The sequence below is a fragment of the Dunckerocampus dactyliophorus genome, chromosome 14, assembly GCF_027744805.1.
Source record: "Dunckerocampus dactyliophorus isolate RoL2022-P2 chromosome 14, RoL_Ddac_1.1, whole genome shotgun sequence".
Classification (NCBI taxonomy): Eukaryota; Metazoa; Chordata; class Actinopteri; order Syngnathiformes; family Syngnathidae; genus Dunckerocampus; species Dunckerocampus dactyliophorus.
In genome coordinates this window covers 12,931,908-12,957,530 of record NC_072832.1, presented here as the reverse complement: position 1 = coordinate 12,957,530, position 25,623 = coordinate 12,931,908, and the positions used below count along the sequence as shown (strand labels likewise).

Genomic DNA, 25,623 nt, shown 5'->3' with positions numbered 1-25,623 from the left:
CAAATACGGGAGCTTAATCTAATTACCCACTAATTAAAGGAAAGTAATACTGTACTTAATAATTTCACGCTTAGAATGTACAACTAAGAAAATCCCCCAAGTCAGTGTCTCAAACTATGCACAGTATATTGTATTGTAAACTACAGAACTGGTGTCACACTAAATCAGCAAATTCACTTCCTGAACCTTTACCTGAAATGAACTCCGAAAATAAATGAACTTTTGCACAATATTCAAATTAATTGAGATGCACATGTGACAGAAAATGCCTTGCAACTTTTAAGAATCCTCTCATAACTTGCACTAAAGATTGCTCACAAGCCAACCTAAGTTGCAGTATTATCTGTACACATTCAATGACATATTCAATACAGAAGCTGCATCAAAACTTTTACTTAGAAAATGCTTGACTGTGAGGCACGTCTGCTAAGACAATAAGACTGTAAATTGTCAATGAGTGTGAATGGTTGCCTGTCAATATGTGTGCTGGGATTGACCCACCACCAGTCAACTGGGATAGGCTCCAGGTCACCCATGACACTGTTGAGGACAGCCATAAAAAAATGGATGGAGCATATGCAAAATATTAAAGACACCTAGTATCTACACCACTGCAATCACAATAATACACATATTGTTAAAAATCACACATGCGGTCAATCAATAAATGTAATTTGCAAAGGCAGAATTATTGGATAGCTACATGCCTCCAATGACCATTGGGCTGTTGAGCAAGGCATCTTACCTTTAAATCTTGTAGTTAATAACATACATACTAATTGAATATTTGGGTTAGATGTCAGAAGACCATGTGACGGAGACAGAGTGTGATGTGACTGATTCCTGGCGGACGGTGCTCGTCTGTTATGGCTCCTCCTGCCTGCCACAGTGGTAAGGCCGAGACGTAACACCAGCGCAGGGGAACGGGAATCACCCGACAACCGTGCGACTTTTTCCGGAGCCACCGCCACGGAAAATGACAGGTCTAACCATGCTCCTGAAAGAGGCATAAACGATGTGCTCGCCTCTTCTGCTGTGAAGGCTTCGACATTTCCTCACCATTAACAACACAACCAAATGAACTCCGTCAGAGCAAGTAACGTTAGCAGAAGACCAAGGCGAGTGTCGAGGCCGCGCCCGGTACAGCCGGAGAGGAACCACCAAGAAAGAGGTAACCGTGACATTACGCAGAATATTAACGTTTCACTTGTTTAATATTTAATTGTAGGACGATTTGTGTAATTAAATGGTCATGTTCGTCACGGTTGTTTCAAATGGAAAGAATATCGGTTGTTGTTGTTGTTGTAACGGCAGTTAGCCTGTAACAGGCGTAGAAGTAGGCTTGTGTTGTCAGGAAACACCGAGGCTGTTGTGTTCCGAGCTAGAATTTAGGCCGCGCTTTGTTTTGCTGTAATTTTCGCTCTGCGTGGGCATTTCTTTCTACTTTGCTCTTCTTAGCGGAGTTTAAAAGTATATTTTCCCACAAAATAACGTTTGGTGTGATGGGGCAATGACGAGCTTGATGCAGGGTTTGCTTGTCTCACGAGTGGCAAACGTAGGAAATGGGACACAAAGTGGTTGTCATAGCATACTCATTGAGCGCATATTATTAGCATGTTTGGCTAGTTTGCTGAGTCCAGGTGTTTCATATCAGACCATGTTTTGTCAGTGAAGGAATACAACTCTGGTTTTTTTTAATGCTATAATTACATGGTTTGACTTTATTTTTTGCAATTCCCATTGGCTGTGTAATGTTCTGAAATACGTGCTGAGATTGCTAAACGTAAACAGCTGGTTTTGCTCTGAAGTGAACCTTAATTTACAGACACTTTTGTTATTTGTGACACAGTTCTAGTAAATGTGATATAACGCCATCAGCTACATTCATATTGTGATGTTCCACTTAATAGAATATATTGAAAGTGATGTGTCCCCAGTTTCATTGATCCCTGCATCAGTTTTTTTTTTTTTTTTTGGAATTTCAAGCGGCTTTAACCGACCCGGTTTGTTGCAGTGTTTATAATGGTTACTGGCCCAGTAGCCTGGGAGAGTCATCTTTGCAACCAGAGCAACAAGCAGACACTGGATTTGCATCACCCTTCCGGGGTAGCTAACAACCCTTCAATAAGCTTAGGGTGAATGCTTCATGAAGGCTTGATTGAATCCCCTTCTTGGTGGGATCTAGATTAGTTTCTGGAGCATACAAAGTAGGTAATGACAAAATGTTTTCTTTTTTTTTTTAAATCCTGTGTTTTTTTACTGAGACATAATGTTTAGCCCACAGGTTTTCAAATAGGCGCAGTGAGCCTCTCTTCAGAGAACATAATTTGTATCGGGGCTCAGCTATTCCCCCTAAAACAGGTTCCTGGTGGCATTTCCTGCTCACCCCAGACTCTGTTTACTCACACATCGTAGGAACTAGATATCTATTAATTTCACTTTCAACATCACTGAAGTTAGAATAGCAGGTTTGAAAATAACTTTTTTTTTCTCACATATGCCTCTGATGAAATGCTCTAACCTTTATCTATGGTTTCCAGATGAGGACGTTCCTGCAGATATGGTTGCAGAAGAATCTGGTCCAGGAGCTCAGAATAGTCCATACCAACTTAGAAGAAAGTCTCTGCCCAAGAGAACAGTGTGTCCGACAAAGACAAACATGGAGGTAAATGGGTGCAAATGCCTCCAAAACAGTTTCATCAACTAATATTTTCTTTGACTTGTTCTTTACATAGGGTGCTTCCACTTCAACCACAGAAAACTTTGGACACCGCCCTAAGCGACCCAGAGTTTCAGGCAAATGCCAAGATTTACCAGGTACCTACTAAGACTTTGGGGGAGATTGAAGGGGTAATTATAGGGATGATCAGATCATGGTTTTATGCTGCCGATTCTGATACCGATCATCCAGGAGTGAAATCGACCGATACCCATCACATGGATTAATTATAAATTTTTCAATTTTGTTTATAATGCTGTTGGCTAACAATATAATGCTAATAATGCTATTATTAATCGTGCTATTGGCCAGGGGTGGCGCATAAAGTGGAAAAGTCAGGATAATTCCAAGGTCCCTTGACTGCCAGGGGACCCAAAAAATAGGTAATTACTAATAAAATCGTGATTTTTTTTCATGGGACCCAGAATTCCTGGCTGCACCTCTGCTTACTGGCTATATGATATGAAAAAAGGAACCATAAAATCACCTTAATTTAGACAAAAATATATTCGTCTTACTTTTTGAAGAGAACGTGTATCACTGGTGAAACTTCCAGGGGATGACACGCCTTCTTGATGGAGACTTTGGATGTGAGAGTACATTGGTGGTACGTGAGAAAGCACTCGGCGAACTCAGTGTCTTGCACTGCTGAGAGAGGCTGGTCATCTCGTCCGATGAATTTAATTATTTTTTGGGTTATTAGCTTAGCCCTCTGATTGTCACGCACATATGGGCGAGTGTTAGCCACATGGCTGTGTCAGCTGCCGTTTACTGATCACACCGTGAGCCTTGAAAACTCACCATACTCCGTCAATTGTTTGTTCTTCAAATGTCGTATTAAAGCTTTTTAACGATAGTTTCAGTGGCATGTGTTGGCAGTTAAGTTCCACATGGCAGACATGATTGATATTGTGGGAAAAATGGGAGGACGACGCCAAGACACTACGCTGCACGAAAGGATTGCTGCGAGCTGCAACAGTGCTAGCCACAGCTGATCCGCGTTGAAAGGCATTTATCGGCATATGCCAATTTTGTGATTTGGATGCAGCATGGCTCAGGTGCTAGAGTGGTCGTCTCCCAACCTGAAGGTTCAATCCTCTGTCCTCCGGCGATCATGGAGAAGTATCTTGGGCAAGATACTGAACCCCCAATTGCTCCTGATGCTGCATCATCAGTAGGCAAATGTGCTAACAGTGTCAAAGCGCTTTGAGTGCCTTGGAGGTGGAAAAGCGTTTATACAAATGAAAGAGCATTTTACATCAGTTTTGTGTTGATTTTTTTAATCAGTATAAAAATGCACATATAAACATTGTGTGCGAGTGGTTAGCATGTTGGCCTCAGCATCAGGAGATTGTGGGTTCGTATCTCCGTTGGAACATCTCTGTGTGGCATTTGCATGTTCTCCACATGCTTGTACTCCGAATTCCTCCCAGATTCCAAAAATATGCATGATAGGTTAATTCGAGACTCTAAAATGTCCATAGGTGTGAATGTGTGTGTGAATGGTTGTTTGTCTGTATGTGCCATGCAACTGGCTGGGTGTACCCCACCTGTCTCCCAAAGACTGCTGGGATAGACTCCAGCATACCCGCGATCCTAGTGAGGACAATTGGTATAGAAAATGGATGGATGGAAAAACATTTAACGTTGACTCTATGGTTGTCATTGTTAATCGTTTTTCCATACCTCCAGTGTAATTTTGGTCAAAATAAAAACAAGCAGTGCAGAAAATGGTTGGATGGATGGAAAGGTAGGATTAGTTGTACAAGGGGTTTTAATTTCCCAACAAAATTGCATTTTCTTTTTCTTTTTTGTTTTCTTTTGTACTTTCACTAAAGTTGTATACTAACATGTCATTCAAAGGTGATAAAAGATGCCATGAAATTAGGACGACTTAGTCAGATGATGTGTTTTTTTCACATTCTAAGCACTTACAGGTATTCATTGTTCTCTCTTATTGCCTCAAATGCCTTTGACGACTTGTTTTCTTGTCCTTCCTAGCAGCAGCTCCAGCAGAGCAGTATTTGCAGGAGAAGCTTCCAGACGAGGTGGTGCTAAAGATCTTCTCATACCTTCTGGAGCAAGACTTGTGCCGCTCCGCTTGTGTGTGCAAGCGCTTCAGTGAGTTGGCCAATGACCCCATCCTCTGGTGAGTCTCCGGTGGTGTGTTACATCATTGAAAGCACTGGGATTACTGGTATTTTTTTGAAGAGATCTTTTTTTGAAATTTGTATTTTTTAAAATCTGACTCACCACACATTTTGTTCATCTTATATAGTTGTGCTCACACAAGAAGGATAATTTTAAGCACTAATGTCTTTTTGCAGGAAAAGGCTTTACATGGAAGTTTTTGAGTACACGCGACCCATGATGCATCCTGAGGCAGGGAAGTTTTACCAAATAAACCCAGAAGAATATGAGCAGCCAAATCCCTGGAAGGAAAGTTTTCAACAGCTGGTATGACATTACTGATTTTTGTTTTTTCTGTTTATTATGTTTCATTCTAAACGTTTTTGTCTCACTACGGTAGAATGATTTAATGTATTTAGAAATGAAAGTGAAAGTGAAGTACTTCTTTATCTTGAACTAGGCCTGATGGTAGTTATGCACTCAGTGGCTACAGCATTACACTCTTACTGACGTTTAATACATTGTATAGTTTTGACCGGTACGCTGAATACCTATCAGTCTGATCTAGTGCAGGTCTACAGCACTACAAAAGACAACCACAATAATGAACATAACATAGTACAGTATAGCTAATATAGGATAGCTAATATTGATAAGCAAAGTATTTAACATGTCACCATTTTTCTCAGTAATTACAGTATTTATCTATAGGTCCTATTGACATGAAATTATCATCAGATGTTGGAAACAACCATTGCAATGCACAGACGCAACAACATCAAACTGTAGATGTGTATAAATTATGTGTAATAAATGACCCAGGGAAAAAGTATTGAACAAATGAAGAAAGAGGTCCAAAGAGAAGGTGCAAAAAAGTGTGGAAAGTCAAAGCATCACCTGAAATCAGTCAGTAATTCCAAAGCAATCCTGCCCCACGTCAGTCTACATAATATCAGCTGGTTCATTCTCAACTGATGGCCTAAAAAAAGGTGTCTCCTTACCAAAGTGTCACACAAGACACATCTCATGATGGGTAAAAGCAAAGCGCTACCTCAAGATCTTCACAACCTTATTGCTGTAGAGCATACTGATGATATTGGTCGTAGAAGGGTATCTATACTGCTGAATGTTCCAGTGAGCACTATGAGGACCTAAATCCTGAAGTGAGAAGAACCCAATTTTACCATGAACTAGACACAACGAGTTGCTCCTCTCAAGATTTTTGACAAAGGAGTGAATATAATTATTAGAAAAGTTGTCCAAGAGCCACAGACTACTTGTGGATAGCTTCAGAAAGACCTGAAATTAGAAGATATGAGTGTTTTGAAGGAAAACAATAAGGTATGCATGCAGTCAACCTCTATGGCCTATAAGCATGCTAACCATGCAAGACTCCATTGCTGAAGAAAAAGCATGTTGAAGCTTGTTTCAAGTTTGCTGCATATTTGGACAAGCCTGTGAAATACTGGTTTGGTCAGATGAGACCCCATTGAACACTTACCATAATACTGCACTGCACATCACCCCAAAAACACAAGTGGTAGCATTATAGTGTGGGGCTATTTTTCAGTATAAGGCATGACAAACTTCTAATAATTGAAGGAAAAATGGATCGAGACATTCTTGAGAAAAATATGCTGGCACCAAGCGGCATTGATGAAGATGAAATGAAGGTGGGCATTACAGCAAGGCAAACACAAAGCCAAGGAAACTCTCAACAGGGTCAAGAAAAAGAAATTAAAGCTGCTAGAATGGCCCATCACCTGACTTAAATCTAATTGAAAATTTATGGAAACAACCAAATAGTGTATAGAAGAGACCCACAGAACCGTCAAGGTTTGAAGGCTGTTGGTGCGGCATAATGGGCCATAATCACACCTGGGACTTGTACTATGAAGCAGGATTTCTTCTTAACCAGGAGAAGTTTAAAGATTAACTGCTGATATGCAGTGCTACGAAGTTGGTTAACTTCTTAGCAGGATATGTCACCACGGTAACTTATGCAGTGGCACTGGCTTGGTCGGGAGCAGGTTATGTTTGGGGATGAGAACTCAAAGTTGAACAAAACACCAACTACTTTCAAGAAGAGATTAGAGCCTATGAAAGCCCTTCCTACCCACCAATCAGTTGTCGTCGCCGTTCATTGACAGTCCTGTGGAGATCGGCACACATAGTAAGAGTGAAGAGCCATGATTGTTCCAGGATCAGGCAAAACCCTTTAGATTTTCTTGTTTCATTTTCATGAGGACAGCTCTACATTTCTAACTGGAGGGACTGGATTATCTTTCCCAGCTTCTGGGGTCGTATGTTTACAATAACATGCAGTGAAACAGTGGGCTTACAATTCCCATAAAAGAACATACAATACTTTCATTTTATTTCACATATCCATTATCTGCTCTGTTTCTTCCTGTAAATAAAAGTGAAATTCATCTCAGACCCCTTCCATTATTGCTGCTGGTTCCTCAGCCAGAGTGAAACTCAGTGCTGCAAGGTTCCTACCTGTCTTCTTTATTGTATTTGTATATCTGCTATTTAAATCAATGTCAGTCATTTCAGTGTGTTTTAATGTAATGATATAACCTGCACACTCCAACACTTGGCATACTTGTATGACACAACTTAACCGCCTGACACCACCCAGATTGAAACTGAAAGAAGAAAACAAAATTGGTTAACTACACCATTAAAATAAAGTTGTATTGCAGTTCATATGTACAATATTCTTGGTTAATGATGTGGCAAATTTACGTACATATAGATATGCTGTCGGTACATTGTCCATGTTTGTGATTAGTCATCCGCTAACACCGCCCCTTTTATGTGAATGTTGTTATCCAGCTTTGTAGTACTGCTTATCCAACCTCTTCAATGTTTGGCTTGATTAAGTTGGAAAACAGAGAGAGATCCTGGATAACTTAAACTTGCTCCATAGTACAGGACTAAACAATGCAATCAACTTGTTTCTCCATACGGATGTCTTGAAGCTGTCATTACCAACAAAGGCTTTTGTACAAAGTATCAAATAAATGTCAGTGACTGTGTTCAATATTTTGACCTGTTATTTCACTGGTACTATGCGCTACTCGAGTTTTTAACTATATTGGTACTTTCCTTACTACACTTTGTGAACACAAGATCAGAACAGCTTGCTGACATCCTGAACCTGAACTCAGACAGGCAAGAGGTACAGATTCTTTTAAATAAACGAGTTACAAGTGCTGACAGGTACTAGCAAGACAAGCTACCTGGCTAACTGTTAAAGTTCAAAGCGGTTGCTTAGCAACAATGCCCAACAAAAAGCAAAATAATACTGCTCCTGGAAATCCTGGTCCACAATCAGAAAAAGGGCTTTTGTGAGAGTTGAATGAGGAGGATTTGATATTATACGGCGCCTCCAAGTATGTACATACAGGCCCATAATTAGATGTAGAAAGTTTGGAGGCTATATTGCGTCTTGAAGGAGGAGATTAAAGAGCAACAGCAGGAAACTGTAGTACAAGTAAGGCAAGATATAAGAGGGCTGTAAACACAGATTGGAAATGTACAAACAGAATGATAGCCTCAAGAAGAGCTGCTCAGAGATCTATGATGACGACATAAACCTTAAGCAGGAAAACAGATGATATCAAGGTACTACAAGATGATAATGCTGCTCTTATGGAGGTTTAAAACCCTATGGAGGAAAATAGTGCACTACGCAATGATATCAAGGTACTACAGAATGATATGAAGGTACTACTGGATGATAACACTGCCGTGCACACCACTCTTGAGGAAGAGAAATAAGCAAAGGAAAAAATCAGTGAGCAAATAAAAAATACAATTGATGAGATCAGAATGCACAAAGAGAGATGTGATCCCCATGGGGTTCCAAATACCCAGGTCAAATGACAGGGCAGTCCAGACCAAAGGAGAACCAGATGAAATGGATGTTGCTTCAATGATACAACAAATTGCCAATTTTCTACAATCAAAAGAGGGATGTAGATATCAACACCATCGATACTGGCATCCCACCGTAGGGCACAAACAACGCCACACACGCCATCATCGTTAAGTTCACCAACAGGGAATTCAAAAGCGCACTGCTAAAACAGGGAAAGAAGCTGAAAGGTACAAAGGTCTACATGAATGAGCAACTGACAATGCCATGCTGATATCGCCAAGAAAGCTCGCAACTTGAGGAAGGAGGGGAAGATTTAAGGCAGTTGGAGCGGCAACTGCAAAATATACATCAAGCTAAATGGAGGGCTAGAAGAGTGCTTGTTGTCAAAGATATCAAGGATCTGGATATAAATATTAAAGATCACATCACCATGACAAGGAAAATGGAGGATACAACTCACAAACAAAGAACGATGCAGTTAGAAGATGGCATTCAATAACATTTGACATCACTACCAAATTGCAAGGGCCTGCTCAACTAGAAGTACTGGAATTAGGAAGCCATGCATCTACATTCAATGACATTCACAGTACAACCCAAAAGATGGCAGGACAGACAGACCTGGAGGTGGAAACCTTTAGCTATCCATACCACAAACGATTAGATTGGAGAATGGTATAGAGCCGAACAACAATAGCATTAGAGAAAGAAATTAAATTAGTACATTGCAGTAAAGTTTATATTTATATTTTTCATTCTACTGTAATGTAGATGTTATGTATCTACTGTAATGTTAAGATCTCGTCTCGTCTTGTTCTTGTAGACCCAATCTTGTGTACCATTTCGTTTTGTGACAATCCTAGTGGACTGCAATCGTTGCTACCGATGTCTGGTGATTATTTCATGTCAACAGCATCTTTAAAAACTTATTTACTGAGAAAAATGGTGATGTGTTTAATAGGCTACTAATTTTACCCGCTGTGTGTGCATATCTACATATGTATGATAATTAAAAACATTTTTAGGTTTAAAGGTTTTGACAGTAATATCAGAATTTGTTGTACTGTTTAGCATATTTAACATTTATTTGGTTGGGTGCTGTGCTGCTTAAAGCCCTCTTATGTTTAGCTAATGTCTAATGTCTAATGGCTAATGTGAAAGGACAACACCATCGGCCATAACTGTGACCTTCAATTTGCAGGGTGTGAGCAGGAACTTTGTTTAATTTGTGTTCCTTTGGGTAACTTTGGCTTTGACAGTTTCCTTGAGAAAAAACATTTCTGAAATATTTCCACATTGGCTTCGACTCTCATCTCATAAAACTGTTACCTCTAACCTCTCCAATGTCTGCATTGATAACAGCAAACGTGGCTAATTGTGTGATGGTTTGTTTGCAGTATAAAGGAGCTCACGTTAAGCCAGGCTTTGCGGAACACTTCTACAGTAATCCTGCTAGATACAAAGGAAGAGATAACATGTTTGTGAGTAACTTCACTCCCAACAATGTATTGTTCCATGTCACTATCCAGCCATCCATTAATCAACACATGTATTCCCCCCTCAGTATTATGACACCATAGAGGATGCCCTTGGAGGAGGCCAGGAGCCTCACTTTGACGGCCTCATATTTGTCCACACTGGTATTTACACAGATGAATGGATCTACATAGAGTCACCCATCACAATGATCGGAGCTGGTATGTGTGTCTTAGTTTTGTTTGTGTGTGATTATATGCTGTAGTTTGACCAGTCTTCTGTGTTTGTAGCTCCTGGAAAAGTGGCAGAGAAAGTCATCATTGAAAATACCAGGGACTCCACGTTTGTGTTCATGGAAGGTTCAGAAGATGCCTACGTTGGATACATGACCATTAGGGTGAGAAAATATGTTTATTATATTGTTATGCGCCTTGTAGTCAAATATATGTATAGTGCTGATCTGGTTTTGTGTCCAATGCAGTTCAATCCTGATGATAAATCCGCCCAGCACCACAATGCACACCATTGCTTGGAGATTACGGTCAACTGCAGCCCAATTATTGACCACTGCATTATACGCAGCACCTGCACAGGTAATGAAGACTTGTGCAACTTGGGTCTGCTTTGTGTGTTCTTACAGTGTGTTTGCAGTTGCAGTTTACTTTGCTTGTTTCAGTGGGATCCGCTGTGTGCGTTAGTGGTCAAGGTGCTGGTCCTACAATCAAGCATTGCAACATTAGTGATTGTGAAAATGTTGGTCTGTACATCACTGACCATGCACAGGTAACATGCAGCATTCCCCTTATTGGACAGCTGAAGAGCTTGGCTAGGGTCTGCGAATGGACAGATTTTTAAAATATATTCCTTGTTTTTCCAGGGAATATATGAGGACAATGAGATTTCAAACAATGCTCTGGCTGGGATTTGGGTGAAAAACCATGGTAACCCAATCATCAGACGGAATCACATCCACCATGGCAGAGATGTGGGTGTTTTTACGTTTGACCACGGCATGGTAAGTCGTGTATTTTCAAGAAGCAAGTATTAGTGGTGTAGTTGCTGTAGTTATCTAATGTTTGCTTATGTATGTTCTTTGGTCTGCTTTCAGGGTTACTTTGAGAGCTGCAACATCCACAGGAACCGCATTGCCGGCTTTGAGGTGAAGGCGTATGCCAACCCGACAGTGGTGCGCTGTGAGATACATCACGGCCAGACAGGAGGCATCTATGTGCATGAAAAGGGTCGCGGCCAATTTATTGAAAATAAGATCTATGCAAATAACTTTGCTGGCGTGTGGATCACCTCTAACAGCGACCCCACAATACGGTCAGTATTGTCGTTGACCCTTAAAAAATGCGTGTATTTACTTGTGTATTGATGCTGAAATGTTTTGTGTTCATATACAGGGGAAATGCTATATATAATGGCAACCAAGGTGGGGTGTATATTTTTGGTGATGGACGAGGTCTCATTGAAGGAAACGACATCTATGGGAATGCCTTGGCAGGGATTCAGATCAGGACAAATAGCTGCCCTATTGTCAGACACAACAAGATCCATGACGGCCAGCATGGTGGCATTTATGTGGTAAAACGCCTCACAGTTTCAGAGAATGGTTCTCTTCTTTTTAGCATATAGTATCTCTGATGTCATTGTTGATTTTTTTGTGTGTTGCAGCATGAGAAAGGACAAGGCGTCATCGAGGAGAATGAGGTGTACAGTAACACACTTGCTGGAGTGTGGGTCACAACTGGCAGCACGCCGGTATTGAGGAGGAACAGGATACACAGTGGGAAGCAGGTACCATTAGAGATGAGATGAGATATTTTCAGTTCCCATTTTGTTGTAATCCATGGCTTTTCCAACTACAGTGGAACCTCGTTTTTTGTGATCTATTCCAAAGGGTCTGTGTAAAAATGAATTGTACAAAACGTTTTTTCAAACAATGTAAAACCTAAATAATCTGTTCCAGAGACCCAAGAATATTAACACAAAGCACTTTTAATGTAGAACATTTATGGTTTTACAAGCATAAAACAATTTTAAATGTATTTAAATGCATATAAATGACGACTGAAAGGGATAAATTACCATTTAAAGTCACTTTTACCTCAATTGAAGACTCTTCCTAAGCCCACAGACACCAACGTGGTGTTTTACTACAACTTAGAGGGGCAACAGAGCTGGTAGAGAATGACTTTCGGGTGGCCGTTGAGAACACGTATTGTAAAAGACACGTTATGAACACAGTTGGACTCACACAGTGTATCAATAACACAACAAGACTAAGTCACAACCGTGTGGGATTCTTTGTTTGGGCACTCGAGTCTGTTAGGGTCTGTGTGACAGTTTTGACTACTGATCCGTATTTCCTGTTATGTGCTCTTAGTTTGTCTTCTGTTTTTTGTTTTGTGTGATTTTGCTGACGATAATTGACAATTGGCAGGCTTCTTGTGCCCAGGGTAGTTACTTGGATGTTGATGGTTCTTTGTACACATCATGCTGTTTATTGTGTGGTTAGGTGAGATGCCAAGTATGTTTTTTTTGTATGCATATCATCTGCATTTCCTTTTGCTACTTACACGTGTCTCCTTATGGTGTTTTTGTACTTTCTGTTGCCTTTTTGCCTGCCCTCCTGCAGTGGTGATTTTTTTTTGCACCTGCTCATGCTGGATTAAAGACAGTTTTACTTGAACTTTGCCTCTGTCTCTGCAACCTGGGGTCACGCAGAACACCAGAGCATGAACAGAGTCTGCAGAATGATACATGGGCAAATGGACTACTTTGTGTAACATTCCTATTTGATTTTGCCAAATGAATGTGCCTTACAGTATACTATAGTATTGGGTAAACTTAAGCATCGCAAAATTTGATGGTGGGTGTGTGATCCAAGAAGGCTGAATAAACAAGCAATGCTGGTAGTCGTCCGTCGACATCTTTATTAATACCACAAGATTCAACGTGCCAAAGGGTAAAATACAACTGTTAGTTAAGTGCAATATTGTACGATAACCGAGACAGTGTATGAGAACAGAGGCAAATCATTTTGTTTCAATCTAAATCACACAAAAACTGGGGTGTTGGAAAACCGAGGCTCCCCTGTAAAATGCTCAGGGGACCACATTTTCAGAAAGCAAATGAACGGGGGTCAGACTTCTTCCTTCAGGAGTGATGGACCTTCCCTTTTACTGTAGCTTGTCTAAATTACATAGCCAATAGTCAAAAGATTGTGTGCATAACAGTGGCCATCGGTAAGCAGCAAGCAGTGTACAAAGACACATTTTTGTGAACAAAAACATAGACGAGTTGCCAATGACCATAGTTTATTTAACAGACAAGGAGTATTGCATTGGCTTCTGATTTAAAGACTACTGCAAAGACGAGATTTTAGAGTAGATTTCAGTGTAAATAGAAGATAAATGTGGGCCAGTTTGATATCTTACTCTGTGGACCGCAGTTGGCTGAATAGAGCTGTAGTACATGTCAACACGTTAACTTTTTTTTGTTGTTGTTTTTTTTGCTTTCATTGTGACAGGTCGGGGTCTACTTTTATGACAACGGCCATGGTGTGCTGGAAGACAATGACATTTACAATCACATGTATTCTGGAGTTCAGATAAGGTCTGAATGTGACTGTAATTGGCTCACTCAGACTTCTGCAATGTGTTCTCTGAGTGAGCATGTGTTCTTTTTGATCCACAGAACTGGCAGCAATCCTAAAATCAGGCGGAACAAGATCTGGGGAGGTCAGAATGGAGGCATTTTGGTTTATAACTCAGGTGAGATGCAGACTTAATCTGTTTTGTTTTTTTCCACAGCTTCCACATTTCCTTAAACCTGTGTGTGTTTTCCAGGCCTGGGCTTTATCGAGGACAATGAGATTTTTGACAACGCAATGGCAGGAGTGTGGATCAAGACTGACAGCAACCCCACTTTGAGAAGGAATAAGATCCATGATGGGAGAGACGGTGGAATCTGCATATTTAATGGAGGAAGAGGTAACTACATTGATCGTTATATTTGAAGTATTGATAAATACACCATATATAGTGAATACTGTATTTCTTCAGATTGTCACCGTCTCTCTAATACAGTGATTCCTAACGACACATTCGTGTGCTGTACAAATTATTCAACTTCACTTAATTGTTCAGAAAATAATGATTTACTACAAAAAATCTGTATCGACCTATGCCAGTGATAATTTTCTCAGACAGGCATTAACATTTTATCACATTTCTCAATTGTTTAAACTCTCTCAAATAAGTTCAAACCTTCGTTTGAATTTTAATTATCAACCGATAATTATCAATCCGCTGTACTCTAGCGTTTTTGTATCCTTGTTAAAACGGTCTACAGCCAATCAGGGCGCAGAAAATAATGGGCAGTGCAGGCATACGAACTAGGGAAGAGAGAGACTCAACTCCCTACTATTAAAAAATTCAGTGACTCCGCGAAAGGTGAACCGCGATAGAGTGCGGGAACACTGTATAGAATATGTGGCTTGGCTTGGAAAAGGTTGGGAAACACTGCTCTAATAGGCACCATGTCCCAAACATGACCTCCCTCATATAGGGGCCTTACTTCTCCCCTTGGGGGGAAAAAATGGGTAAAATCAAGTCACAGTTCATAGATGCTTTTGTACACGTATGGACATTAAGAATGAACTGGGCATGATAAATTGATTTATCCGCTTTTGATTGTTGTGTTGTTGAATTTAAGATTTGTAGCAATCCGATTATGTAGCCACTTTATTATGGACCAACAGAGGCGTATTTCCTTAGAAATCCAAACAGCAGGTAAATTGAGACAAGTTTGGTGTAGGATCAATTTAAACTGGAAAAATAACCAGCGTCTTGGTAAATATCACAACAAACACACTGTAAAGTTGCTGCTTTTGTGCCTTCTTCACCTCCCTGCAATGTCTCTTGGTATGGTGTGTTTCAGCTGCCTTCATTGACATGCTTATTTCTCACTAAGCAGCAGGAGACTGGAGTTATTTGTGTTACAGATTAGTTACAGTCTGCTGCCATTCTGTTCTACATATATTTCTTCTAAACAACACAGCTGTTTGATTTGTAAGAGTATTGTTGAAGAAGGTTGTTTTTGTATTTTTTGCTATCTAAATATCATCTCTGCACCCCACTCCCAGGTTTGCTTGAGGAAAATGACATCTTCAGGAATGCCCAAGCAGGCGTGCTCATCAGCACCAACAGCCACCCCGTGTTGAGGAAAAATAGAATATTCGATGGCTTTGCTGCAGGTCCATCTAAAAATCGTGACTTTCAAGTCTTCAATTGAGTTGTGTGTATGAACCATGTTTGTCGTCACCAGGTATCGAGATCACCAATCATGCCACAGCAACTTTAGAAGGCAATCAGATCTTCAACAATCGCTTTGGCGGGCTTTTTCTTGCATCTGGTGTCAACGTTACGATGAAAGGTACAACCGTTGATTGAGTTTACTTGACCAACTGTTACCATCTGACACCAACTGAAATGTTACTCTTATTCTCCAGATAATAAAATAATGAACAATCAAGATGCAATTGAAAAGGCTGTGAGCAGAGGTCAGTGCCTGTACAAGATTTCAAGTTACACCAGCTACCCAATGCACGATTTTTACAGGTAATCGCTGTTGAAAACAAGATGACAATATCATCCAACTGTTTTTCTGTCTTGTTTGACTTTTCACGGCTCCCCATTTGGCTCACCACAGGTGCCACACCTGTAACACGACAGACCGGAACGCTATCTGCGTGAACTGCATCAAGAAGTGCCACCAGGGACATGACGTGGAGTTCATTAGACACGATAGGTCAGTGTTTTTTTTACATTGATACGCTATTGAGACACGCCATAAACAATCAATACGATACTATTATTTCATTGCGAAAAAAAAGGTTGTGACTAAGATTATGTACAGTTGTAAAAACATTAGGACACCCAATGGTGTTGACGTGACTCCTATGGGTTGTGCTCAAAATGCTGTGGAAGACATGCTAGCGTAGATGCAATACTGATATGCTCAAAGTTTACAATCATTAGACAAATGGTCAACCTCTATGTGGTGCACAACTTGTCCCACTTGGGTATAGTAGATCAGGGGTAGAAGAGTTCCACAATGGGGTGTGCCAATTTCTTCTCATTTTTTCATTTTTTACCCTGCATCCTTCAGACCTAAGCAATATTTTCTTGCTCAAACAGTCTTAAATGAAGCATTTTGTCTACTACAGTACTGAATAGCTTTTATTATGCTTCCATTAAGTCAACACGATTGTCATTGTTTTGTCCTTCTCTTCCCCCCCATAGGTTTTTTTGTGACTGTGGCGCAGGGACGCTGTCAAATCCTTGCACATTAGCCGGAGAGCCAACGCACGACACCGACACACTGTACGACTCGGCGCCTCCTATAGAGTCCAATACGCTGCAGCACAACTGAGCTCAAAATCCATAAGTAACCTGTTGCGCCTCAGCAATTATGGACATTTTGGACCATTGCAGAGGAGGAAATCCAAATTTTAAATACAGACTCTCACAGAGCATTTACAGTGACTTTAAAAAAACAAACAAAAGACTTGGACACAAGAGAAGATGCCTAGCCTTTCTTTTCTTTTATTTTCTAAAGCAAGGTGACATTAATGGGAGAGCTGAAGAGCAAGTGGTTGCCGAAAGAGAACAATGACAACTGCCAGAGTCGCTCATCAGCTTTGGAGGGAAAAATACAGTCTTGTACAAACATATGGCGAAAAGACACTGCATTGTGGAGTAAAAGGCCCCTCGAAGGCCGCATTGCTTCTATCAGTGGGTGACCGGGCTGCTCGTATGATACGTACGACGAAAAATGACTTAGCACTTCAGCTTTTTTTCCACTCAACACAACTGTTCCTTTGATTTTAATGCTTTTTGTGTAGTTTTGTATTTTCATGCAAAAATCTGTACTTGAATGTCTTTATTTTATTAAATGTGTTTATTTTTATTATATCCCAAATTGCTGTAATTATACTCATGTCGCAGTATCTAACTTCTTTCTGTGAAAGAGATGTGAGAAATGAGAGGGAAACACTAAATGGTTTCTCCTGCAACGCTGGCTCAATCACTTTTTTTTTTTTTTCTCTCCAAAGGAACTGTTCAGATGTGTCTTATTGTATTTGTTGGACTCTTTCTCAACCAGATGAACTTAGTCTGCTCTTTTCAAACTTAAAAATAACAGTTTAATGTTTTGCAATGTATCTGTTTGGAAATAACAGATGCTTATTATAATACATGACCAAAATCATTATTCCACCATTAACAATACTGCTACATTACTAATCAAGACATTGCTTCTACCTGATCAGGTTCCAGGTCTTACAAAATTTTGGATTTTTTTTTTTATTTGCCAATGTTGCAGGAGAACTTCTTAGGCTTTTACTTCGCTGAAGCTGAGACAAGTATCTGCATACAGCGCTATATGGTTTCATTATGCCCTTTACCTCCCCTATTCATGTGTACTGGTAATTGTGGGTTCTCATTCAGACTGAAATGTATGCATGTATCATAACATCTAGACTTAATATATTGTGAAGTATTCAATAACCGTTATGTAGGCGCTAGTTTGAATTAAAAGGGTTTAATTTCCTAGGTGAAACATTGTCCTTTTTTTTGTAAAAAAAAAACAAAAAACTTTATTGGATCATGGAGTAGTGTTATTCCCCCTGTAAAACAGAACAAAACTGAGTGTACCTACACCAGGGCACGCATACCGTGCTCAGGCCCATTGGACACCTACCACCTAGGTCGTCTGTGTGGGGTACGACAGGACTGGTACAGTGTGAGTGATAAAAAAGTTTCAAACTACAGTGTGTGAATCATCTGAACAAGTGCAGCAAAGTGGGATTTGTCCATTGTGGAGTCTTCTGTAAACTGGCAGAGCTTCCTATAACAGCAGTACAGAGGAAGTAAGTGTGGGCATGGTGAACAGAAATAACCACTTTAACAACTTACTTGAAAAGTCTGAGGCTGATGGTGCTCTTCTCAAACTCTTTGGCCTTTCTGTGCCCAGCCTGGATCACCTCCTCTGGTAGGCTGGCGAGGCGAGCGGCGTTGAAGCCATAGCTTTTGGGACACGCACCGGAGATAAACTTGTAAAGGAATGTGATGGTCTCTTGACTCGGATCCTCGCATTCGTTTTCCACCATGCATGCCTGAATGCAGAACATATGGATTGCACTCATACGCGCAGAGATGGAAACTGTCGGTACAGGATCCTGTTAAACATTGAGTGGCAAGTAGATTTGAGATTGTAAGTGCCAAATTGCATACCATGTGGCCCAGGCGCACTGCGGGGTTGTTTGCATAGTCCTCCACTAGGGAGTGGTAGTGTGTGGAGAAGAGAGTACGGCAGCGGATCTTCTCAGCAAGCTCCTTCACAACAGCACAAGCAATTGCAGTACCGTCATATGTGGCTGTGCCTCTTCCTGCAGACACACTCCATAATTACACACACACACACACACCCTGAAGCAACAGGACCACTGCAGTGAAAGCATACCTAATTCATCCAGAAGCACAAGCGAGTGTTTGGTGGCATGGTGCAGAATGCAGGCGGTCTCACTCAGTTCAACAAAGAAGGTGCTCTCTCCTACCATGGACGACATGAATAAGAACTACAGAGCACTAGAAATACAACTTCTGAAGCGACAGTGAGTTTGCCGCGTTACCAGCCATGATACGATCTGAAGCTCCCAGGCGAGTGAAGACTCGATCGACTGGTGTGAAGCGCAGACTCTCGGCAGGGACGAAGCACCCCAGCTGAGCGAGCACAATCACGAGTCCACACTGTCTCATGAGAGTCGACTTCCCGCCCATATTGGGCCCCGTGACGAGGACACAAGAGGCACAATGTCTTTGCTCCTCGGGTTTCTCACTGCCGCCGGGGCAGCCGATGTAGACGTCATTGGGGATGAAGTCGTCGCCGAAGAAGGTCTTGGTAACGCACGGGTGGCGAGAACCGACAAGCTCCAGGAAGGGCGCTGCCTGTTCATGGCCATTGGGGAGGACCACCTGTGGCCTGGTCATTGGTCCATCTCCCCCCTGACTGTAGCGTGACAAGGCCAGCAGCACATCTGAAAACAAACAACTGCTATGTTACGATGTACTCACATTTGGCAAGTCCAACCATACTGGACTTAGTTGCCCCTCTCTCTACTCTCCCCCCATCCTGCTAATCTGTCATCACTTCTGTACTGCTGGGTTACTTCAATTTCCAGTCTTACTTAAAGTGGCCATTTATTTCTATTGTGCAAGGTGGTGGTTATCTTTATAACATCTTTATTACGTGCTCCAATGCACTCATGAATGTGCCGCTGTTTTTCACGCTGTGGATAATTGTGGTCTTTCTATTATGAAATGTTTATCATTAAGAACTGTCATGGCGCAGTCACATTATAGTCTATGACTTGGCTATGTTGCTCAAGTGCATGTGCACATCCAATCGTACCCTGGCCCACATGTTTCAATTGTGCCAGATGGGGCTAAGTGTATCAAGCGTTCAAAGTAGCCAAACATGACAGACTGTAGGTGTGAAGTTGGTCCAAGCATGGTATGAACGGCCTAATGTGTGTACGCATTAGTCAGCAAACCTGTAATTAGAATGTCTGAATGTTGTGGAAATGATAGAAAAAAATGTCAGTACCAAGCACCGCCATGCACTCCACCGCAGTCTTCCAGTCGCTGTAGTTCTTGTCAAAGTTGTAGAAGAGCCTCCTCATGCAGTCTTTCAGGGCAGCGTCTCTCTTCTCCTCAAAGCCTTGCAACTCGTAGAACAGCTGCTCAGACTCCTTTGTCACGTAACGCTTCCAGCCTTTCTTTGTCGACTTCAGCTCGTACTCCTCTGGGATATTCCTCTCTGAGACACTGTCGGGCACTTCCATCTGATAGCGATTTCTCCCTGTGCCCCAGTAGGCCATGTTCTTACAGCCAAGTCTCTTCTTCTGTCGGTCCAGGTAATCCTGCAGCTTTTGCTCGCAGCTCTTGATTCCTGTCAAAGCCTGGTCGTACTCCGGGTCAAAGCCCTCTTTCGGGGTAATGACTCCTGTGCTGCGAGCTTTCTTGTGGTCAAATGCAGTCTCCCAGCGCTTGAGTTCAGCAGAAAGGTCTGGAAAGATGCCGTGGTCACTCTTAAAACTGACCACTTGGCGGAGTAGTGTGGATTGAAAGTCACCGGTAACTGATGTGAAGACGTTTATAATATCCTGCATAGTTTGGAAACCTTCGAGAGCTGAAAGAAAGTCTGCTATTTTTCGCTTGCTGTAGGTGACCTCCTCGTAAAGAACTGCCCTGCTGTCTGGGTGGTCATGCCCCTTCAGAGGCGTGCCAATGCTGTGAATTTTACTCAGGAGGCGTTCCAAGTCGGGGAGCTTCTTGACCAAGTCGGAAACTTCAGAAACTTGAGCTTGAGCGCCCATGAGGTCTTCCAGTGCATCCAGTCTGTCCAAGATGGATTTTGGGTTACAAAGAGGAGCACAGAGCCACTGCTTGAGCAGCCGCTTGCCAAACGGGCTGGAGCAAGTGTCTAAGCGCTCCAGCAGTGTTCCCTCTGTCCCTCCAGAACCATTCTGAAATATCTCAAGATTTGCCAGAGTCACCCCGTCCAAGACCATGCGCTGGCGAGTCTGAGCAAAGAAGCTTGACTGTTCGGCAGCTTTCTCCATTTCAGCATCAACAGGGATATATTCTTCAAAGTTGGCCATGGAGAGTAGCTCCTGATCTACGAGACACTTCCTCAGGTAGAAGATGCATCCACCCAATGACGACAGTGCCAGCTCGTAGCCCTCCTTTGGGGTAAGACCCAGTGAATCGCTCTCAGAAGTCATCTTTTTTAAAAGAACTGGTAGAAAACTTCTCCCTGTCTCCTGGTCGTTGCCTGCACTCTCCCTGAAGTACGCTTCTTCTGATAGGGTTTTCAGAGTCTTCTGAGCATCCCAAAACTGAGTGCCTGCACTCAAGCCTTCCTGCAGTGCGGAGGACAGAGAAGCCTTAAGTATTTTGCGGGTCTCAGCAGATGGGTTCCCCTTTTCAAAAAGCACTTCAGCAGGTGCAAAGTGGGCTATGAGTGTGCGCAGGCGTGAACAGTGGCGGTCATCTGGGAACTGGCCGACACGGAAGGAGCCTACAGAGGTGTCCACAAAACAGACGCCATAGATGCGGCAACACCCACCTTTTCCTTCATCTTCAGTCTTCTCTTTTAAACTTAGTAGGAACTTGCTCTGACTCTCAGCAGGAGTACCATCCAACACACTGTAGGTCTGGGTGCCTCGTGTTATGATCCTGCACACCTCTCTTTTCACCACACGGTCAAACTTGGTGGGCTTAACCAGGGTCTTACAACGCGCTTCCATCATCTCTGGGGTTTCAGTCTGCTCCACCCGAGCCACCTTGTAGCCCTTTTGGACCAAGACATCTGAGAAGCGAGCAAAACCAATCTCTGGAAAACCTGAGTGCGCCCAGGTGCCTTTCATGAAGGTCAGTCCTAGCTCATTAACTCCAATCACAGCATCCATGTGGTAGAGCTCATAGAACTTGCCCACCTTATAGAAAATGACAGTGTCAAACATCTCAGATTTGATAAGCCACCACTGACGCATACCAGGAGAGTTTCTGTTGAGGAAGTCTTCTGGCACATACAGAGTGGTACGATCGTAATCTTCCTCAGACACTCGTCGTCTTTGACCATCTTTTCTCCTGTGATCCTGTAGCCACTCCAGCTTCTCATGGTCCCAAACTGTGGCTCCTCCACTTGTGCCCAACCCACTGGCCTGGCTTTCAAAGTTGTCAGGGGCAGAAAAGGCGGACAAACGAGACTTTGTGTCCGCTGTAATAGGTGCTGGAGCTCGTTTTGGCGCACTAGAGGGGGTACTGGTTATCTTTGGCTTTGCTATGGCAGGCTTTGCTGCAGGGCGTTTGCGCTTTACAGGCTTCACAGGACTGTCCGGCTCGGATGCCTGTTCGCTGTCATTTTCTTCATCCTCACTGCTAACTGTGCCTTCTTCCTCTTCGTCCTCACTGCTGCTTGCGGCTTGCTCGGGTTTGAATTCCTCATCGGATGCCTCGCTGTCCGAGGCCACGACAATGCGCCGTCGCTTGGCCTTATGTCCTGTGGAACGGGTCAGACGTTGACTGACCTTTGTTGACGTGGACTCCTCATTGTTCTGTTCATCCTCATGGCCGATGTCATCGTCACTTACAGTCGACTTGTCAAGCTGATAAAAATAAAAATGTACATATTTATTTACATACTATTTCAAAAAAATAGCATGACTGTCATATACTCTTGACTATTTTTTGACAGTCAACTGGGTAACACCGAGAATTACCGGATTCCGATTATATGACAACCCCTCTTTCTCAAGACCCAGACAGTTCCTTGATTACTGCTTCATTGATCACGATTACCTTAATTAATTAGCAATGCAAGACATATGTTGTTTGCTAATTTGTCCCATCTTTGGGACACTTTTTTTCAAGTTGCCCATAACTAATTCACTACCAGAGACGTATTTATACGTTTTTAGAATCCCAAACACCTGATCCCAACAATGTATTTATATGTCTTTTACGTTTTTTTGCACGAGAGGCAAAAAGAGGTGATGCAACACTCCACTAATGCATTAACACTTCAGAGCACCTTTAAGCCATAAAAACGGCCACTAGGTGGCAGAAGTGTATTTGATAAGAGCTCGGCAGGGATCATGTTAACGGACAAATCACACGACAGGAAGGAGGAAGTGAGAGAGCGTGGAGGAGTGTAGCGCAGAAGGCTACGCATCGTAGGAACATTTTAACGCATGCCCGCACACGCATAGGTCGGTTCCAAATGTGAAAATTGTTCAATTGTTAATGATGAAAAACAGCCCCTTTTTGTTAGTATAGTTGTTTACATATTCAAGCTGTCACAAAAGCAAAAAATATTTGTGTCAAAGTGAAAGTTATGCTTGAAATACAGTATATCTTTTCACAAAAAGCTGGTTTTCTCCCTTTTCTAATCGGGAACAGATATTTTCCTGAAACTTACTTATGTTCTATTGCTGATTACTAACGAACCAAAAAAGGTAGAAACAAACTTTTTTTCTGATGAAAGACGAGAGTCTAATCTTTCTTTTGGTAGGTTCCATGTTTACAGTATATAGCCATAGAGCATAATATTCTGTGTGCCTTGAAAGATCAGTGAAAATTGTCTAAAATGACCGGTACTGAAGGGTTTGTGTTTTGAAAAATGGCTGGGATTAAATTAATTAAAGAGTTTTTTGAAAAATGTTGTACCAGGTGAATGCTGTCCCAGACTTTGTCTTCGGTGTTTGTGTGTTAATGGAGCAAAATGTAGCTTTACCAATCATTTAACAATAAAACATTTACTGTAAATTGATAACATTTCATAACAGATCTTGTTTAAGAAAGTTATAGTTTTTGTGCAATAGCAGACACATGGCAAAACATGTTAATTCATCTCATCTCCCAAGCGCCGCGTAGACAATTTTTTTCCCCCCAAATAACGTAGATGTACAACTAATACTCCATTAGATTGATAAATGCAGGTGTCAGAATGTCCGTCAGCTGCTTTATAACCAACTAAAATATGTATAACAGCCATCTAATGTGTAAAAGCCTTTCTGTGCAGGTGTAGATCTTTTTGACAGGAGGTAGCAGGTGTGAGTTTAATAAAATATTGGTGTACTTGTGGTGTTAGTGTTCACCTCCATTTCTTCTTCCTCCTCCTCTTCATCTGAGGCATCTGTGCAGAGGGGCATATTTAATTTTTTTTCTGTGCTGTCAAACATAACTTTATCTGCCAGATCCATTGCACGGCGGATTTCAGGCTTTCCACTGAAAAACAACCCTCCGGTTTTCGCATCGCTACTGTCGGAACCTGCAAAATAAAAGAGAAGACGCCCCTCATGAATGGTCTAGTTTAAGAGGAGGCCATGCAAATAATAGTCCCAAAAGATACCTTGGTACTCTCTGATGTATTTGGTGCTGACCCATCCCCGAGTAGGCGGTTCGTCAAAGAAATGGACGTGCATGCGCTGAGCCTGACCACGGCCTCGCATCTGCTGTCCAGTCAGAGGCTGGGGTACCACCATGCATGGCCACCATGGGTGCCCCTCCAGCTTTGCCCACACAAGAGCACCAGCGCTGAATGAGCATGTGGGGTTACTGAGAGGAGGGCAAAAAAATGTATCATTATTTATGCAAAATATAATTTCATATATTGTACAATCTCCCCATGCTTGCATTTTTTTTACCCCAGCAGGGCTCCAGACTGCGACAAAATGATGGCATTTTGCGACAAAAATTTGAGAGATTGCGAGTTAATTTTTCCTCTTCTCGCGCATGTGCGACCAGTTAATTTGCCAATTTTATTTTATTATTGAATATTTTTTGTTTGCTGACAAAATTCTGATCCACACTTCAGCCCCGTAGTTGACAGTAATGCGCAAATGAGCGCATGACGAACACCAACGAAGAAGAAGATGGGCCAGTTACTCTAAATGTTACTCTTTATCAGGTTAATGTCAGGACAATCATTTAAACGCTAGATTGACTAAGAGTTTATTAGTAGTGTATTTCCTCTTTTTAATTATATGTAAAGCACACATAAGGGCCACAGGTGCACTTGCGGTTAAGTATGAACTATACTGAACAAAACACGCTCCCAGGAATTAGACTGCTGCAAACAACAATATCAGGTTTAACTCACGTATCCTTGGCTGTTGCTGCCTTGCCACCGAACAGTTTGTTGAATCCTCCTTTAGCATTTTTGGCGACACTTTTTGATTTGACTTTAGTGGCCGCGTTCGACGGTAGTTTAGCTTCTTCTTTCGGAGACGAGTTGGACTTGTCGACGGACGACGGCACGTCAGCCTCGGCAGGGTGAGCACTGGGTTTCGGCTTGGATACCGGAGGTGGTGACTTGGTGAAGAAATTGAAAAGCGAGCTTTGCTTCGCCATGACAGACCTTTAATGTGACAAGTAGCTGTGGCTAGCAAGTAAAACTAACAACTGCTCCCTACGCCATAAACACGCAGCAAAAGCTCTCGCTCTTCGCGGGAAACAGACGCGGGCTGCGACAAGGGCGGAGTTACAAATGGCATCCAATGACGAACGCGTACTGGGCAGCCAAAATGTCACGTGGCCAAAACATCACCATATGACTGGACAAACAGACTTTTTTATTTAACCGAGTCACAAAACAATGCAGTTGTGTTTTGAAATATTTATTGTTGTCACACTGGCTTGTTGGACATTACATGTATTTCCCTTTGCTTTCGCTTTGATTTCCTGTTTGAGACTCTTACTTTGGTATTTCCTTTCCCTGTTGTTCCTGGTTGCCAGAGCCTTTACTTTTGTGAGCACTGTGAGCACACGTGGTG

At 42.0% G+C, this 25,623-nt stretch overlaps 2 protein-coding genes across 4 annotated transcripts; one reads left to right on the top strand and one right to left on the bottom strand.

The window, feature by feature from the left end:
• Positions 1 to 824: 824 nt before the first annotated feature.
• fbxo11a (F-box protein 11a) lies at positions 825 to 17,854 on the top strand. Of its 3 annotated transcripts, none has more exons than XM_054798640.1 (22): positions 825 to 1,171; positions 2,541 to 2,665; positions 2,736 to 2,817; positions 4,724 to 4,868; positions 5,047 to 5,176; positions 10,136 to 10,219; positions 10,303 to 10,435; positions 10,505 to 10,611; positions 10,696 to 10,807; positions 10,891 to 10,997; positions 11,092 to 11,229; positions 11,323 to 11,540; positions 11,621 to 11,801; positions 11,892 to 12,014; positions 13,750 to 13,835; positions 13,917 to 13,993; positions 14,069 to 14,212; positions 15,367 to 15,477; positions 15,549 to 15,656; positions 15,733 to 15,841; positions 15,933 to 16,031; positions 16,526 to 17,854. In XM_054798640.1, the coding sequence occupies exons 1-22, from the start codon at positions 1,078 to 1,080 to the stop codon at positions 16,653 to 16,655; spliced, it is 2,643 nt and encodes an 880-aa protein (XP_054654615.1). In that variant the 5' UTR covers positions 825 to 1,077; the 3' UTR covers positions 16,656 to 17,854. The 3 variants fall into 3 exon arrangements, with proteins under 3 accessions (XP_054654615.1, XP_054654616.1, XP_054654614.1); XM_054798639.1 differs by having other exon boundaries at positions 826 to 1,171; positions 4,721 to 4,868; XM_054798641.1 differs by lacking the exon at positions 13,750 to 13,835 and having other exon boundaries at positions 4,721 to 4,868; positions 13,867 to 13,993.
• On the bottom strand, positions 17,141 to 25,311 carry msh6 (mutS homolog 6 (E. coli)). The gene is made up of 9 exons (XM_054798638.1): positions 24,951 to 25,311; positions 24,201 to 24,406; positions 23,947 to 24,119; positions 19,890 to 22,455; positions 18,916 to 19,320; positions 18,747 to 18,836; positions 18,518 to 18,672; positions 18,200 to 18,399; positions 17,141 to 18,131 (listed from the first exon to the last, which is right to left on the bottom strand). Exons 1-9 carry the CDS (start codon positions 25,199 to 25,201, stop codon positions 18,050 to 18,052), a joined length of 4,128 nt encoding a protein of 1,375 aa, XP_054654613.1. The 5' UTR covers positions 25,202 to 25,311; the 3' UTR covers positions 17,141 to 18,049.
• Positions 25,312 to 25,623: the final 312 nt, after the last annotated feature.

What these genes read in the sequence shown, in the direction of transcription:
- msh6 (XM_054798638.1), bottom strand. Translation starts at nt 25,201, where the DNA reads ATGGCGAAGCAAAGCTCGCTTTTCAATTTCTTCACCAAGTCACCACCT. An exon ending in GGAGTGCATGGCGGTGCTTG is followed by an intron (nt 19,321 to 19,889) that starts GTACTGACATTT and finishes GTTTGTTTTCAG; the next exon opens with ATGTGCTGCTGGCCTTGTCA. An exon ending in TTCAGATCGTATCATGGCTG is followed by an intron (nt 18,837 to 18,915) that starts GTAACGCGGCAA and finishes CGTCCATGGTAG; the next exon opens with GAGAGAGCACCTTCTTTGTT.
- fbxo11a (XM_054798639.1), top strand. Translation starts at nt 1,078, where the DNA reads ATGAACTCCGTCAGAGCAAGTAACGTTAGCAGAAGACCAAGGCGAGTG. An exon ending in AAGGAAGAGATAACATGTTT is followed by an intron (nt 10,220 to 10,302) that starts GTGAGTAACTTC and finishes TTCCCCCCTCAG; the next exon opens with TATTATGACACCATAGAGGA. An exon ending in CATCACAATGATCGGAGCTG is followed by an intron (nt 10,436 to 10,504) that starts GTATGTGTGTCT and finishes CTGTGTTTGTAG; the next exon opens with CTCCTGGAAAAGTGGCAGAG.